Below are 18,701 nucleotides of genomic sequence, written 5' to 3'. Positions count from 1 at the left end.
TACCAGAGTGTTTCATTTTCTGGCATGCTTACCACATATATTACATTTTTGAAGTTTCAGGGTCCTATGTCAAAGTCACGTGACCCCTCTGGTTTCTTCTATCCTGCCGTACCCTTTGTAGTCTGCCCTGTAGACCCATGCTTCAGTATGTGGACTCCTTATGTGCCAGCTTTCCTGATTTACTTGCACCTACCTATCTGCTGAACCTGCTCAGGCCAACCCTGTCCTGGGTTTGTGCTGTATTCTTGGATGATTAAACTCCTTTAAAGAAAATTACTCAGTTGTGTTTTTAGTTTGTTATAAACATTGGATTCTTACTGTTACTGCTAATGGTAGTGCTGATATGTTTACATACCAGTAAATTTTCTTGTATTATATTAACAGTACTTTTGAAATTGCGTGTATACATAAAGTGTTCCTTTATGTGTGATTATAGTCCTTTCTGAGTCATTCAGTTTCATAGCTGTATTGACTTCACAAGTCATGTAATAGCTGTATTGTAAAAAGCTGCCCAGTGTCTTTGGCCTATCAGTTGCAATTTCGTGTCAGTCATAGCCTATCGAGCATGCACTTGGATACTCAGTGCTGTCTCTGCGTAGCACTGTGTGACAGAAAAGGACACAATAATGAGTTACTGCTTTTGAGAAATTGCAAGTAAACTGAGGTAAGAAAATTCACATAAAGTTATTCACTTTATTGGGGGATTCACTTTAGGATTATATTAAATTCTTTATTGTAAAAATTTGTAAACATCTTTAACAATAACAGCATGTTTAATGACTCTATAAGCAAGATCTCAAAAAAATGTGTGGGTAAGTAAGACCTAGCATATATCCTCCAGAATTAACAATCTAGTTCAACAGTCACACCATATGAAGCGTATCTGTGCTCCACTGTGACAGACTTTGGACGTTATGCACTTTAATGAAGTAAATTACATTAAAGTGAAACTTGGGGTGGAACAAATGAATTGAATGGGTTTGGATTTGGGATGCTTATGTGGGAACTATTTGTGGCCAGAATGGGGAAAATATAGTTTAACAGTTGATGATACATTCAAGGCAGGTAGAAATTTTAGTGAATACTGAAAATTCTCTTAGTATAGCTGAAAGTGGTAATGGTGTCTGAAAGTTTTAATTTTAAAATAAAAATACTCACATTTTTGTGCTGAAACTCTGGGTGCAGAAAATCGCTTTAACTTTATCTTTTTTTTTTTTAAGGCTTTACTTACTGCAGTAACATCTCAACACATAGAAATTCATGAAGGAACTGTACTACAAGCTGTGAGAACTTGTTACAATATCTATTTAGCAAGCAAAAATCTCATCAATCAGACAACAGCCAAAGCTACTCTTACTCAGATGCTAAATGTTATCTTTGCACGCATGGAAAACCAAGCAGTAAGTATTTTTAAAAAAATAGAGGGGCGGGGAGATTGTATAGAACACCACAGGTATCCTATCCAGACGAGTTTACAGGAATTTATGATGAAGTCTTTTGTGTCTGTAGAGAAGGATGACTTTCATTTATGGTCCTGCTTACTGGAGATCTGCAGTATTGTTCTGTGTTGTTCTGAGGTTTACAGACTTGACTTTGGATAAATATGTTTTTAATTGTTCACAAGTAGAATAAGAATTATATTGTTTACCATCATCTTTATGGAAGTGTTTATAAATTGATATTTTTATTGCACTCAAGCTTAGTAGATGAGTGCGATATTGATATAAAACTACTTAATTCAATCTACTCTGGTGTAAGATTATTTATTCATTAAGTCTTTAAAAACAGTTCTGGCTGGTATGGCTCAGTGGATTGAGTGCCAGCCTGCAAACAGAAAAGTCACTGGTTCAATTCCCAGTCAGGCCACATGCCTATTATGTGGGTCAGGTCCCCAGTTGGGGGCACTTGAGAGGCAGCAGATTGATGTATGTCTCGCACATTGGTTTCTCTCCATCTCTTTCTCCCTCCCCCCTCTAAAAATAAATAAAATATTTTAAAAATAAAAACAAAATCCATATCCATATTGGTGAAATACATATTTTGGTAGTAAGAGACCAGCTGCTGGAGAATCATTTATAGATCTTCATAATTAAAAACGATCTTTTAACTTACCATTTTGAACTGATTTTAAACTTACAGACAGTTGCAAAAATACTACAGAGAGATCTTCTTTAATGCCACCGCCTTACATAATGATTTTGCAATGATCAGAAACGGAATTAACATTTTTGTAATACTGTTGACTCAATTACATACCTTACTTGAATTTTACCAGTTTTCTTACTAATGTCTTTTTTTTCTGTTTTCACATCCATGTAGGATTCCACCTTGCATTTATATCCATGAGTTGTGATGACTTAGTATTTTCTAGTTACTGACAACTCCTCAGTTTTCTCATTCATCACCTTAATTCTGTTGAAGGGTACTGATAGTTATTTTGTTGAATTTACCCTTAATTTGGTATTTTCTCATGATAAGAATGAAGTTGTTCATTTTTTACTAGAATATCTCTGAAGCAGTCTTGTGTCTTTTTCAATGCGTTATGTCAGGATGTATGATGTTGGTGTGTCTTATTACTGGTGATGTTAATCTTGGTTACTTGGTTAAGATGGTATCTGCCAGGTTCTTCCACCATAAAGTTACTAGTTATTCTTTTGCAGTTGATAGATAGCTTGGAAGAGACTTTAAATCTATGCAAATATTCTGTTTCCTTCTCACACTCCCCCAACCCAACATAGGTATCCATAAGTGAATCTTACTGGCAACAGATATTAATTACTGTGGTGTTTCCCTAATGGTGATTTTCTGTTTCCTTCTTCTTCTGTATTTATGAATCAGAATTATTTTCCTCTTTTTGTTTTTGTTCCTCTTTTTGTCAATTTTTTATTTCTATCAGTCTTTATTCATGGGTATTTATTTTATTCTACTGGTTACAGTCCAATACTGTCATTATTTGTTTTGTTGCCCAAATTATTCCAGCTTTGGCCTTTGTCCTTTTGACAAGCTTCCATGCACTTTTGAGCACCTCCCTACTTTCTGGAATCTCAAGATGTTGCAGGCTTATTTTAAATTTTCTCTGCTTCAGCTATGGAGTCAGTTACTTCAGCAGGGGAGCCCTGACTCCTTCAACTGGAGAATGGTGATTAGAAACCAAACTCTGAGTACTAGGTGTGTTCATTGCCACTGTGATGTTCTTGCTTCTAGGCCCTTTCAGCAAGTAGAGCTAGCTGTATACTCACCCCACTTCCCCACTCCCAACTCCCCACACCCCACACACCTGTTTGTGACTGTCTGTGTATATTAACAACTGAGTGTTTATATAGATAGTTCTGATTCCAGTCCAGTACTACAGGATTCATTTCACCCTTCTTTTATTTATAACTTCCTCTATCTAAACAATATGAAATATGGCTTACATTTTCTCTGATAAATTATTTATTTAGTCCTATTTTTACAAAATAGTTTCAGAATTGCTAACCCATACGACTGTGAGAAACAAATTTACTAAGTAGGTTGCAACATTTTATATGTAGTTCTTTTTGTCATTAGTCTTAGAGTACCCATTCAAAACATTGTTTTCTGAAGTTAATGTATTAGGTTAGTTCTCCACAATCTTCAGTGGGATAATGTTATTCCTTTGTAATACAATTAAGTTCACTTATTAATTCCTGTTTTCCATTTCAGTTCCCCTCACATCCTTGTTAGTTTTAATTGCTTATTTATTTTTTAGTATGTTAAACATTACTGTGATTTATGAGTCACTGCTACATAAAAAATATACTCAGAGAAGTTCTGTTTTCTCCTTCCTACCACTTTATTCCTCTTTTCCTCCTCTTCCCACTGCTAGGATGTAGCTAATCTCTTTTGTTTCTAGTTTATTTTTTCTGCATTTCTTTACTATAAATATATGTGTGGTTTCATTTATCACTTCTCTTACACAGAAGATAGATGCTATATTAGTTAGCTATCACTGTATAACACATTACCCAGCTGGTTGCTGGGTGGTTGTGACTTAGATTCACATGAATTTGCAGTTGACTGAGTGTATCCCGGTGTCAGCTGCGGCTGTAATCATTTAAAGGCTTTATTGGGCTAGAGAGTAACGCTTCCAGGCTCAGTCAATGGGCTGTTGATGAAAGGCCTCCATTCTTTACCGTTTGCTGGCCCCAAAAGCCTGAGTTTCCTAACATGTGTGGCAGCTGGCTTCCCCCAGGGTGAAGATGATCAGAGAGAGCAAGAAGACAGAAGCTGCAATATTCACCTTATGATTTGAAGCAGTCACCCAGACCGTTCCTGGTATAGTGTGGCAGGGAACTCAACAAGGAAGTGAAAATTAAGAGGTAGAGATGATCATTGTTGGCCATCTTAAAGGCTAGGTACCTCACAGATAATAAATAATCTTTTATACTTTGCTCTTTTCATTTAGCAGCATGTATTAGAAGCATTCTGTATTAGTCCTTAGAGATCTTCCTCATTCCTTTTTACAGATGGACAATATTTTAGGATGTCTGTGTAGTCACTCTCATGTATTAACATTGAACTGTTTCTATTTCGCATCCATCAGTAGTAGTTTTGTTGCCTTTTTGAAGTGAATGAAAACAATTTTATCACCTTTTCTTTAATTTTAGAAAGAGGCAAAGGGAGGGAGAAGGAGAAGGAAACATTAGTGTGAGAGAAAAACATTGGTTCCCTTCTGTAGGTGCCCTGATCAGGGACTGAACTCACAATCTGAGCATGTGCCCTGAAAGGGAATCAAACCAGTAACCTTTTGGTTTGTGGGACGACACCCAGTCAACTGCGCCACTCTGGCCAGGACAATTTTATCGCTTTTTAATGGCATAAATAGGAGTTTCATTTTACTTTCTCAACAAGTTTTTATTACATTCTTTACATGTTCCTGGCACTGTTATGAGTCTCAGTTACACAATGCTGAGCAAAAGCAACTTAGCCACTACCTTCAGAAATTTTCCAAACTGTGGGACAGAGAAGGGGAAGATGAACCTTAAACAAACAATCACACAAAGCAGTATGTACCTCAATTGTGATAAAGGCTCTGAACATATTACATGTTGCAAAGGATATTTAGTTCTCTGCTATGAGTAGAGAAAAGTACAAAAGGGGAGAGAGAGAAAACTAAGGGGTAGACAGACTGATTTAGCTTCCACATTTGCTAGAATTCTAAGCTAGATGTCTTAATTTATTTATATATACTACTGAAACCTTTTCCACTGCTTCCCCCCCCCAATAAAACTCTATAAAATGTACAGTTCTAAAATTATTTCATTGGGGAAAATGTTGATCTCTTTCTCAAGAACAGTGGTTCTCAACTGAAGGGAGTTTTGTCCCTGAGGCCACATTGGAGACACTTTTGCTGATCATGACTGGGATGGGGAAGCATATAGTAGGTAGAAGGTAGGGATGTTGCCAAACACCTGCAGCGCACAGGACAGGCCCCCACAACAAAGAACTGCCCAGTTCAAAATGGCAGTAGTACCCATACTCTAGAAAGTATAGCAGGACAAAGAAAATGTTTTTCATACAATAGCATTTTCTCTTTTTTTCAACGGTATTTCTAGAGTTTTAACATCTTGCTTGTCTGTGGTCCAAACATGTGCTCGCCCCAGCAAGTCTTGGTGCAGGTTGGCTAAGGTCAGGCTTGAGGTTGGATTGGATTCCAGGTCATAGATTCCTCACTGTGAATTTGGAAGTTGACTTCCTCATGAATGGGCTAAAGAATTCGTCTGAGAATTCGATTCTGATTCCACCTGTGCAACTAACTAGTCAGATCATCAGCTATCTGTAAAATAAGTGATTCAGACCATGTAAGAACAATAGGGTTCTTTCTACTTTGGGGCATTAAAATATGTTAATTTAAATTTAGTTTGTAAATCATAAAATTCCAGTTTCTACATAACCTGGAATATTACTAAGGAATATGAAATGTTCATATTTGGCACCATAAAATATTTATCTTTGTAGAAATTAATTTTGGGAGAATCATTTTATTAGGTCATGAGGACCAAAAGAGATGTGTCTAAAAACAATAAAGTGCTAAAAAATGAAACCCTGTGGTCCTGATTGTTAACTGTTTTTAGCATCTTTTAAGTGAGCCAGTTTTACGGGTGGTATTATATGCAATAATGACTGGTCCCCTAAAATAAGACTAACATTTGTAAATAGAATTTTTTCACTTTTATCAAGTGACTGGGCAGGTGCATTTACAATTACTCATTGTAATTTTATTTTTTAACTGTAATTTTTATTTTATTAAAAGACATTTGATAAAGTAATGTAAGAACATACTGTAGAAGGATATACACTGAAAGGTTCCCTTCCTAATCCCTACCCCTGTAGGTAACCCTTATTGCTAGTTTCTTATTTCTCTTTCTAGACTGTGTTTCTGTATGTATAAGTAAAAATGGGTGTGTGAGTATTTAATTCCCTCAGCCACTTTGCTTCCTCTCTTAGTGAAACTTCTATTTGATTTTAGGTAAATCCTTTATTGGCAACAATCCAGTTATTACTCTGAGATTATTAAAGTTATTTGTTTTTTATTTTGGTTTTGTTTAGGTGATACATTTACATCATTCAGACACCAAATTGAATGAAAAGAGGGTATATAGTGAACAACTTCCATCTCTGTTCTTGTGTACCAGTTTCCATCCCCTTAAGAAGTGACCACTGTTACTTTTTTGTGTTTAGTATATTTTACATTCCTTGTTTCTGATGGACTATAATTTGTAATGAGTATAACTTCACTCTTCCAAATTTTAAATAACTTATTTTACGAATATTAGATGATCCTATTTCTTCCAGTTGCAGGAAGCCAAACAAATGGAAAAAGAAAGGCACCGGCAGCATCACCATCTGTTGCAGTCTCCAGTAAGCCATCACGAGCCTGAATCACCTCCCCTTAGATATTTGCCACCTCAGACTGTTGATCATATATCCCAAGAACATGAAGGAGACCTTGATCCCCATACAAATGATGTGGATAAAAGTCTTCAGGATGACACAGAACCTGAAAATGGATCTGATATTTCCAGTGCGGAAAATGAACAGACCGAAGCTGATCAGGCAACTGCAGCTGAAAGTAATCTTTTTGAGAAGGGGTTTGTGGTGGGTGGTGTGTGTGTGTATGTATGTTAAGGGAAGAGTATAGGAATGCATTTTTTGGTAAAGAAATGTGGAAAGAGTAATATGACTTAATGGGTATCAGACATATTGTGGTAATTATGGACTTTCTCCAGCCTAGTACTAAAGTTAATTTCACTTCAGCCCACAAGACATCTGTTAATGATACTATGCATTCATTAGCATCTGATGAGCAGTGTGATATATAGACTTGTTTTGGAGGAGATATATGTTACTAAAAAGGGTTCTAAATGTCTGGTTAGCATGTTATATAGGAACTTAAAGTTTGCTTATTTATTTATTTACTTATTATCCTCACCCGGGGACATTTTTTTCATTACTTTTTTTAAGGGAGAGAGAGAAACATCGATGCGAGAGAGAAGCATCGATTGGTTGCCTCCCATATGCCCCCAGACTGGGGATCAAACCTGCTACCTAGGGATGTTCCCTGACCGGGAATTGAACCCTCAACCTTTCGATTATGGAATGACGCTCCAACCAACTGAGCCGTACCAGCCTGGGCAGGAACTTTATTTTTCTTATTAAAATTAGTTTTACAGCAAACAAGAGACCCATTTATTTAGTAAGGCTTTTTGTAATGTGACTGAAAATTTTAGGAAATCATTATATTATTCAGAAAAAGATTATGGTTAAAATAGTACTGAAATTAAATATAAAAAATCTTTTGAGTAATTATCTGACATACAAAAATACTTAATTTTTTAAAGATTTTATTTTATTTATTTTTACAGTGAAGGGAAGGGAGGGAGAAAGTTCAGAAGAGAAGCATTGATATAAGAGAGAAACATTTATCAGTTGCTTTTTGTAGGTGCCCTGACTAGGGACTGAACCCCACAGCCCAGGCATGTGTCCTAACCAGGAATCGAACCAGTGGCTTTTTGTTTTTTGGAATGATGCTCAACCACCTGAGCCACACTGGTCAGGGGCTCATTTATTTTTATATTGAGATGTCCTCTGACAGTTTTTTCTAAGTACCATATTTTGCCATGTATAACACACACCCATGTTTTTGTGCTCATTATACACAGGATTATTATGCCCATTGTTAATACCCATGGTATGTAATCATTATACCCATGGAAAATGCACATCCTTATTTTTCCATCAAAGATTTGGGCAAAAAAGTGCACAATATACAAGGCAAAATATGGTAAATTTATAAGGAGAAGATTATAAGATTACAAAGTAAATTACATTGATTTATTTTACAAGTTTATTTCTCTAATAATAGTCACATGAAGTTATTTTTTCCTCCAGATATTATTCTAATATCCAGCCATTGTCCTATAAAACTGCTAGGGAGTTTGGTTATTCCCTTTTTTCCTCCGTAGATTGGTGTCAGAAAATGATGGGAATTCTGTTGCCTCTCCAGTGTGGTATGTAGAGCTAGGATTCTTAGGGCCGTTACAGTTCATTCGAATTCTGTGTTTTTATTTCCATCTTGTGGAAAGATTTTTGTAATATATTTTCAGTTTTTGATTTTTTTTAACCACATCTTTTCCATAACCTAATAGTGGCATGAACATCAGCACTGGCACAGATAGACACTTTATGAATTTCAATAGTACATTATTAGTTATTTTCAAAGGGATAATTTTTATAAACCAAGCATGCATTCACAGTACTCAGGCCAATAGGGAATCGGTACTGCTTTTATGATTTACTTTTTTCTAGCCTGCCCTTGTCAGAATTTCCCTTACTTTCACTGTGAGCTTATATAGGGGCTGAGGCAAAGGGCTAATTTCTAATAAAGCTGGGTGTTATTTATTCCTTTTTTTTATCCATGCATTCCAAGTTGATTTAACATACTCTGTCCTAGGCGCTGTATTAGGGTTTGGGGTTAAAAATTTGATGGAGGTATAGATAGCTGTTGCTCTTAAGATGCTCATGGTCTGCCTGAGTGGTCTGGCATTGGCCAGTGTACATGAGATGTAATGTCATAAATATCCTGCAAGTGGCATGCACAGTGTAATTCTGCTGAGGCCAGTTGGGACATAGCTTTGTAGAGAAAGTGACAATGTTTTAGCTGAACCTTCTTATATAAGGACTAGGTATTGACTAGCTAGAAAATTTAAGAAATCTTCAACAGAAGAAAACAACATGGACTGAGGTCCAAGGAGTGAAAGCATTTACTGTAGTGTATGTGAGGATACACTGTAGGTATCTTACAGGATACAGAATTATAAATAAGACATAATCCCCTGTAGCATAGTCATGACTGTGTTGGCTTTAAAGATGTTTTTCTCCCAACAGCTGATAGAAATGAAAATTCTACTTGAGAGCCATTGGTTAAGAATGCATGCTCTTGGGTTACATTAGCTGCTTTGAGTCACTTACTTACTTTTGAGTCACTTACTTTGAGTCACTTACAGTCACATTTACTGTGTGACTTTGAACATAATAATTAACTTCTCGAATCATTTCCCATGTGTGGTAAGTTTTACTCATTGTTACTATAATCTGTTTCTGTTAGATGACTTATAGGAGAATTTACTCTTGATCCACTAGTCATTTTGTGCACATTTCAGTGAGTGTGTATATTTAGTTATGTTGAAAGTCTTAATTTTCAGACTAGCTAATTTTAGCAAACTAGAGCACAGAAATACAAAGCTTAAGAATGGTAGAAAAATAATCTGTGAAGACATTTATATGTTTATAATCCACAGAATACTCTCAGTGTTACTGTTTTGGGATTTTTTTTTTTTTTTAGATAAAATAAGGTAACTGATTTAACATGCTTATTTATCAAGTTTCCTCTTGTGGCCATTCAGTGTTTTGTAGAATGCAGCAAGCAGTAGGTTAAGGTCAGAGAACAATAGGGAGGACAGACTTCTGGAAGCCAGAATTATAAGTTGTGGTTCTTTTTAGTGGTGTGTGTGTGGTGGGGTTGGGGGTGGGGGTTGTCTAGACAGCAGCACTAACAGCTAACATGCACTCTGAATCCATTGATATAGGACAAGGGCTCCCAGAATGAATTTCTGGTTCCCAAAGCACCCTAAAGTACCAATTGAGCCTTCCTGATATATTTTGAAAATTTTGAAAAAATGAGTAGAAATCCCATACAATCCCGTACAGTAGTCCATGCAAGCTAACTGTGATGTCAGGTTTTTTTCTTTTTTTAATCAATAGCTCTTTCACCATTCAGAAATTCTGATTGGCATTTATGTGTTTTTAGTTAACGTTAAATTGAAGAGTCAGTCTGTTTTACTTATTAAATTCAATTTTACATTGGATATATAGATTCTATTGGGGAACAAATAGTAAGAAGGGGTTGAAAGTCCCTGGGGGAGGGCAAGGTGGTCCAGAGAGACTGCTTCTCCAGGCACCTCACTATAGTAGAGCACAGTAATGAGCTTGTTATTATTAGTGAGCTGGATTAATAAAAACAGGTTTTAATTAAATTTAACATACTATTGGGTAAATGTAGAGCATGTTGGAAATGTTACATTCAAAATACTTTAAAAATTTTTGGTGCTTAAAAGTATAATCTAGACAATTCATTGAAGAGGTGTAATTGTTTTATAGTTAAATCATTATTGAAACTGACTTGAATATATATTTGAAAATTTGATTTGGCTATAAATTTTAAAGGTAGAACATGTAATTGCTTCTAGTTTCATTTACCTATTTTTATTGTATTAATTTTTAAAAGAAAGTTTTTTGTTATAAATGTCTAGAAAAGTTTCTAAAATAATGTTTTCTTCAATTTCTTCTTTTTTAAAGCATTATCTAAAAATGATATATTATATGATGGAGAAAACCACGACTGTGAGGAAAAGCCACAAGACATCGTGCAGAGCATCGTAGAGGAGATGGTGAACATTGTGGTCGGAGGTAGTGTACGCCGCTGGGAGTCAGTGTGCTCCGTGTGAGGACATTGCATCCGGCAGTGTCTTTATCCTGGGGGGACTAAGCGGGGCAAAAATACAAGCCCTTTCAAATTAGTGCGTATGTATGTGTAGGAAATATATTTAAATATCTTTGATTATGGAAGAATACTCCTTTTTTTTCCTCCAGTTTCAGCTCCAGTCTTTAAAAAACTCTATTTCCCATATTCCCCAGCCCATTAAAAATAATTAATGCCATTTCATTTTTTGATTTTATGTTTGTTGGTAGGATGCAAGGACATATTCTCCTTCCTCCTAAATGTGCTAAACTTTATAAATTAGAAAATGTTTAAATTGATTTGCTTTTGAGAATTTTATATCTTTTTTTGGGAAAATCAGGATTTCTGTGCCTTCGTTGCCATGACCAAGTCAGTGAATATTGGGTCAGTTCCTATCATATGGATTGTATTAAAATATTTTACAGTTTGGGATTTCACTTATATTTTCATAAAGTGTTATTGTGGATAGGATTAGATTTGAGACCAATCAACTGAAGCTTATGTAATTCATGGTATCTCGCATAGGACTAAGCACAGTACCTCACTACATATACTTATAAAAGTATCATTAAATTATCTGATCCTCTAAGACTTGGGTCCATTGATCATATCCTTCTTAATTTTTCAGTGCTATTAAGGACTTTGTCTCTTGTTTCATTTTCCCTAGTAATTTCAGTGGGATCTGTCAAAGGAGAAGCTAAATTAATAGAATCCATTCACCACCTTAAAAACAGAAGTTTACACTTATGTTTAGGAGATAGTTAAGGGAGAATTAGAGGAAAAAATATAGAACAGTAATATCTAACTCTTGAATATTTCTGTGGATCCCAAATAATTTTATTTGGGTTCTTTTCCGTGGGTCCTTCCCAAATGCTGAGATGTTTAGATACTGATACTATTCCCTCCCCCTTTTTTAAATTAAACTTATTGATGTGACGTGGGTTAATAAGATCATATAGGTACTATTCCCTTTTTTACAAATGAGAAAATTGAGGCACTGAGAAATCAAGTTAACTTGTAGGAAGTGGTGAAATGTAGACAGTGTTTTTCATTTCTTTAAGTAATTTTCTAAGAAGAGAAGGAGGAAGCTATTATTGATAAATATCAATTATTCCTTTCAGAAATTTGATAAAAAGGGAGAGAAATGGACAGTAGCTGACGTGTGACAAGAGTTGAAGGAAGATACTTTTTTTTAGCATGAAAAGGTTTGAGTATGTGTTTGTTTGGTAATGGGGAAGATCCAGTCATATGGTTCAACTTAGAAAAGCAAAGGAATATTTTTTCCCCTGAAACAAGAGGGAAGAAAAAGATTAAAGTTAATGTAAAGGAACTTTATGGGGGGGGCAGGAGTGAGTAAGGAAGCCTATGTTAAATTACCTATCTCTTAGCTCAGTGGAAGGTGAAAGTCCTTTGTTAAGGAAAGGTGGAGGAAGGGCCATGGGAAGAGATGTAATTGGGTGCAGAGAGAAAAGGTTTGGAATAAGAGCTTTGAGGAATGATTATCAATTTCTGATGATTATTAAATTTTTAATGATTTCTTCCAGAGAGTTCTTTGCATCTATATGAACATACTTTATGTATTTAAGATTATCTGTAACTGTAATCATAGTTAGCATGTCAGACATCAGCATATTAAAGCTCCAGAAGGCCACCTGGGGAAGCAGCTGTTTTGTTTGTGTCACACAGAGTTACCCAGATATGTTTTACTGATGAATATCTTTTTCATGTACCACTTGTTAATTGCAGAACATGCTTTGGAATTATACCGTTTAATCTATCCAGGGTATTCTAATTTGGAGAGCAGAAAGCAGTTTCAAAGTAGTATGCCAGATACAGTCCTTTCATTACTTGAAGCAATCGAAAATTGGGCATGTGTTACCAGTTATCAATAAAATTAATAATAGCTAAAATTAATGAGAACCAGTTGTGTTTATATATATATATATATATGTATAGTGTGTGTGTGTGTGTGTGTGTGTGTGTGTGTGTGTGTGTTGGTGATTCCTCATAGACATTATTATCTTTGTTGCGGTTGAAGAAATTGAGGCAAAGAAAGATGAAATAACTTACCCAGTTGAATGGTGAAGAATTGAATTGAAACATGACTCTTTTATATTCCAAAATCTGTGCTCCTTATTATATAGTATGTTTCCCTCATGCTGGCTTATAGTTTTCTTTTAATTGCTTGCATGAAAGGAGCAGTTTCCTACTAGATGGTTATTGAGTTGTGGACATCAACATGTTTGTGTTCCTTTTTTAAAGAAATATACATCACACCTTAGAGCAATTCTGAAACTTGGTATTCTGTTGTCTGTATTTGTTCTATTGGAAGTCATTTATTTCTGCTCATATTAATTACAAGTATGATGACTTAAAGTGACATATTGGAAAGTATTCAGGGGTGTAGGCCATTATTGCTGTAGTAATGTTCCAAAGAATGTGTTATTATTAGAGGTATTAACAGGTATTCTAAATAGTGAGGAAAGGGCTCATAGTAAAATAAATTTGAAAATATTGCATATTTTATATCACCTTTGGAGAACTCAATGCATATTAGCAAATTAAAGGCTATGACAAAGAAACCTATTTCCCAGCATTTCCCATTTATTTGATAACTGGGATATTTTTTTCAAGGAATTTCTATTACCATCTAAAGGCATTAGCAGTAATTAGAACCCAGTTTAGTAAATGCTGATATAAACTAAAAGTAAGCTTCTGCCCTGGCACATCCTGGTTTGCCTTTCGTCAACTATGTTTCATTGCTGGAGCTACTTAGGATCATATTTTGATGTATTCCAAGTGCATATTTACTTACGAGTAAGTATGCTAACCTTTAAATGGTGCCAGTACCTGTTACTTCATATCACTCTCTGCCAGTTTCATTTTAAATACTCCATGATTTCATATACTTCAGTTAAGTCAGACATATTTGCATGTTTTGTGTTGTTACCATTTTAGATACAGGAGAAAGGACTGTAAATGCAACTGCAGATGGCAACATTGGAACAATAGAGGATGGTAGTGACAGTGAGAATATTCAAGCAAATGGAATTCCAGGAACACCAATTTCTGTTGCATATACACCGTCCTTACCTGACGACAGATTATCTGTCTCTTCCAATGATACTCAGGTATAAATGGGGGTGGGAAAATTCTGTGAATCTTACACATTTCTAGGTCACCAACACCCTGTGGTGAATAAGTGTAGTTGATAATCCTGGCTGGTTTCCATTTGGGGAGATAAAAACTTGGGGATTTTTTCCTCACTGATACAAATCAAAGCAGTTTATTTTCTTAATAAATTAATAGCTAAATTTTCAATTCTACAGTGTTGGTCATGTATTCACATCTTTTCCAAAATCCCCCCTTTGAAATTGCTTTTAGAAAGGAGAATTTTTATCAAATATTTATAAAATAATTCTAGCATTGTAGGATGGGAAAGAACTTTCAGAAATCTAGAGAACTTTATCTTACCATTCAAGGCTACAGTGAAATCTATACTATGGTAGTTATAGTTCCTCTTTATTTTTCCTACCTTATACTTTGTGTTTTCATCCTTTTTAGGAAGTTCTGCATGAAATCATTGTCCCATACGTAGTGGGAAGCTTTCTTGGCCTTGTTGAATTTCATTAGTTAAAAACTTTTGAACATTGCTTTGAGGATCTCCATGTCTTATTTTAGCTGCACAAAGTAGATAAAAAATAAAATGGAACAAAAAGATGAGGGGTCTGGGTAGAGGTGGAAGAGAATATAAGGGGCATAAAAGGTAATGGAAAAAATGCAATTAAAAAAAACAAAACACCCAGTGATAGATATTGGAAAGTGTAGTTTAGGCTATGAATGAAGTATCTCGTTAGGGCATGATGTGCTAATTTTTGTTAGTAATACTGGATTGGCCAAAAAGTCCACTTAGGTTTTTTTTCCTGTAAAATACACACTTTTCATTTTCACCACTAACTTAATTGATTTGGGTAGTTTGAGTATGTCCACTATCTCCCACTATTGACTTCCACTATTCCCCTCCCACTATTTGGGGAGGGGCTAGGGGTACTACTAAACATCTTCCAAAGCATAAGACAGCCCTATAGCAAAGAATCATTTGGCCAAAATATCAGTGGTACCAAGAAACTTCACAAACCACTTTTCACACGTTCAGTCAGTCATAGTACCTTCTCTGTATACTGCACAAATCTTTGTGTGTTTCAGTTGTGTTTTTACCTTTCTGGAAATAATAATGCATAATACACTGAAAATGTTATATATTGTCTTTTATGTTCAGTATTCAAACTGCTACATAAAAATTCACCAGTTTTGATAAGTTTTTTTAATGCACACTGATATGACAGCTATCAGAATACAATCAAAACAAAATTGTTTTGAGTTTAAAGACAACTAAGCACTACTGGGTCCATTGTATGGAAAAAATGAAATGAAGTTTTTGGGTAACTTCAGAGTTTATTTGTAGACTAAGAGGGACTATTTTTAAAAGAATGCATTTTAGCAAGGTGTTAATTATTGAAAATAGGGATGGGATGTGGAATGAAAGAAAAACAGTGTGGCAGAGTCCTCATCTGGTTTCCCTTCCAGTAGAACCCCACTTATTACTCAATCGAATGAAATGTATAAAAGGCTGAAGTGATTTTACACTAGCAAATATCTTTATTTATATAGTATATTAATTTGTTTAGGAATCTGGAAATTCTTCAGGACCTTCACCTGGTGCTAAGTTTTCCCACATTTTACAGAAGGATGCCTTTCTAGTATTCAGGTCATTGTGTAAACTGTCAATGAAACCGCTGTCAGATGGACCACCAGATCCAAAGTAAGTCATTAGCTGTTCTGCATGACAAACACAGTTTTAAAGCTCGAAGTATACTGTAAGATAGTCTTTGTATTTTCTTTTGTTCCTCTTGTTCTGTAAGACCCTCAAAAATATATTTTAGGGTTATTTTATTTAACAAAAAAACATTGGAAAACAGTGAGTTCCAAAACTGTTAAAGTAGGTAGGCAGATACCTTATACTGTTTCCCAAAGCATACCAGCAGCCTTATACAGTTGTGCCTGGTACACAGTAGGTACTCAGTAGATATTGAATGATTGAATGAATTCCTGTTTGAGTTTTTAAGTAATTTGGGGGCTGATGTATCCCTGTTACATGTAGCTTCATGCTTCTTTTGAAAGCTACCAGTTGATTTATTAAGAGAGAGAAATCTTAGAAGTCATACTATATATTCACTAAGTTCTGTAAAATGCCTTAAGATTATACCTTTCTCTGTGGGGAACAGAAAGTACTTTACAGTAAAAGTTGCTTGTCTGAATCTCATCAAACATAGTTTAAACTGTAAGAAAGTACTATTTTGTAAGTCATAAATCATCAAAAATATTTTATCTGATTCACCGGTAATTCCTGTTTGAGACTGAGTTTGGGAGTTACTAAAGAGGCATGCCTTTCTAATGTTGCTACCTGATGTATTATATAGCATGACAAGTTGAGAACTTTCTAGAGAAAGAAACCTTGGAGAAGGCTTGAGTGATTTTGAGAAAGGAATGTTGAAATGAGGGAAATGTAAGCAACATTACTTTAACCTCTAGAGCATTTCAGGTGCTAAGTGTCAACTAAGAAGAAAGATCAGAGACTGATTTAAAAAAAAAAACGAAATTTTTGTAGTTTTATTTCACTTTGTCACATTATATATACTGAATCATTGAGAAACATCTTCTAGGCCCAGAAGCCTAAAATTCTCAAATCTCTTTAGACCCAACTCCTGAGAGTCAGAAATATCATTTATTGATTCTTCTGTATTTGAGAAATATGAACTCTATGGAGAAAGGATTAAGGTTGTTCAGATTGCAGTATAAATTTGATTATATCCTATGTATTTTATAATAATCTATTTTAAATATTTCAATTTTTTTAACTCTCAGTATGATGGGAAATGTAACTTATTCAAAAATTGATAATTTTAAGATCTCATTCTGAATTGATGAAGACCTACTTTAAGGGTGATAAAATGTAAGAATTTGGTATTCTTGTTGAATACCATTCTTACCATGACTTTAAAATATTATTGACTTAAAAACCTCAGATGTTTTCTCAAATTAAATATTGTAAATAATATGTTTGAAAAAAGACTAGAAATAGAAAAGAGGGAATTGTTTAAATTGCCAAGAATGAAAAGAACATAAAGAAAACATACAAATACTATGAGGGGGAGGGTGTTTATTTAGCCCTGAAAAAAGAGTAATCTAGTTTTGGAGAGCTGCTTTTATTAGGAATAATGTAAATTAATTATCCTTCTACTTAGTGGGCTTAAACTAAATATTAGGAATTTTGTTTGTACATTTAAAAAGATGTAGCCGACCATCAGGGTCTTTAAAACATTGGAACTGAATAATGAAAGAGATCATTTTCACCTTCAGAAACTGTTCTCTTTTCAAAAGAGAATATATCATTTTCTAGCTTGAATGATTTTTTGTCAAAATTAATGAGCTTTTGTATTTATAAAATTTTCTTTTTGTCTCTGCTTCTCTGTATACTTTGTTGGTTTGCTAAGATGGTGATCTAGGAAGTGTTCTTGGAAGTTAAATTATAATTTGAAACTCTCCCATGAAAAACCGCAGACATGAAATTTCCAGCTTCTTTCCTCTATCCAGAAGTACACGCTATTGACTGGGGGCGGGGCTGGTTAGGGGTGGAGGGGCCTATCAAAAAAGAAAAAGGACACAGGGACATGGACAGCAGTGCAGTGATTGTTGCTGGGCGGGGGTGTAAGGACGTTAAATGGTAATGGAAAAAAATACAATATATATATATATATTTTAAAGTATATGCTCTTGTGTCATAGGACAATCATTGCTTCATTAATTAATGCCTTCTACACAGTAGGTATTTAATAAATGTTTAGATGATTGTATGAATAAACCCATTAACATTTTTGTGTACATATTATGTACAGGCACTTTGTTAGATGTTGGGGATACAAAAAGAAAACATTCTTGTAACAAGAAGGTATGTTTAAGTGCTGCAGGTTGTAATTACTATTAGAACTGAGCAAAAAGAATGATGAGCTAGACTAGGCAGCAGTAGTGGTTGGTGTTTAAACTGTGGAAGGTTTCTGTGTGGATGGGAGCTAACTTGGCCCACTCTGGCTTTTCATATAGCTATTCGAGGTTTTACCTGTAGCTGTTTCTAACTTGATTTATCTGAACATTTTTATAATGCTCTATTTACTGTGAGTAGTCTTAGATTCGTAGGCATAGCCATCCCGGAAACATCACTGTGTCAGAATGACCCATGATATTGTTGGTTCAGGTTTTATTTCAGAGACAGTAATTTTTTGTGATTCCCATGTATGTGAAATTAAACATTTCTTGTTAGAGTTTCTTAGCTTTTTAAAAAATTACCTGACATTTGTGACCATGAATTTTTTTTCCTTTTCTTTTTCTTAATCATTTTTATTGGCCCTGGCTGGTATAGCTCAGTGGATTGAGCACGGGCCTGCGAACCAGGTGATCGCGGTTCGGTCCCCAGTCAGGGCAAATGCCTGGGTTGCAGGCCAGTTCCCAGCGGGGGACACATGACAGGCAACCATACATTGATATTTCTCTCCCTCTCTCCTTCCCTTCCCCTCTAAAAATAAATGAATAAAAATCTTTAAAA

At 35.1% G+C, this 18,701-nt stretch overlaps 1 protein-coding gene across 2 annotated transcripts in view; it reads left to right on the top strand.

Moving 5' to 3' along the window:
- ARFGEF1 (ARF guanine nucleotide exchange factor 1) overlaps positions 1–18,701 on the top strand; it is a 107,842-nt gene that overhangs the window by 29,592 nt on the left and 59,549 nt on the right. For both annotated transcript variants that reach the window (XR_005068300.1, XM_037058675.1), the window contains exons 5-9: positions 1,221–1,400; positions 6,817–7,093; positions 10,879–10,989; positions 14,000–14,172; positions 15,730–15,863. Coding sequence is in view for 1 of the 2 variants with exons in the window: in XM_037058675.1 (XP_036914570.1) it covers positions 1,221–1,400; positions 6,817–7,093; positions 10,879–10,989; positions 14,000–14,172; positions 15,730–15,863 (875 nt within the window). In the remaining variant the exon portion in view is untranslated. The remainder of the gene's footprint in view (positions 1–1,220; positions 1,401–6,816; positions 7,094–10,878; positions 10,990–13,999; positions 14,173–15,729; positions 15,864–18,701) is intronic.

Source organism: Sturnira hondurensis, unplaced genomic scaffold (assembly GCF_014824575.4).
Source record: "Sturnira hondurensis isolate 20B ecotype Veracruz unplaced genomic scaffold, ASM1482457v3 Scaffold0010128, whole genome shotgun sequence".
NCBI classification, from domain to species: Eukaryota; Metazoa; Chordata; class Mammalia; order Chiroptera; family Phyllostomidae; genus Sturnira; species Sturnira hondurensis.
This window is presented reverse-complemented; position numbering and strand designations above follow the sequence as displayed.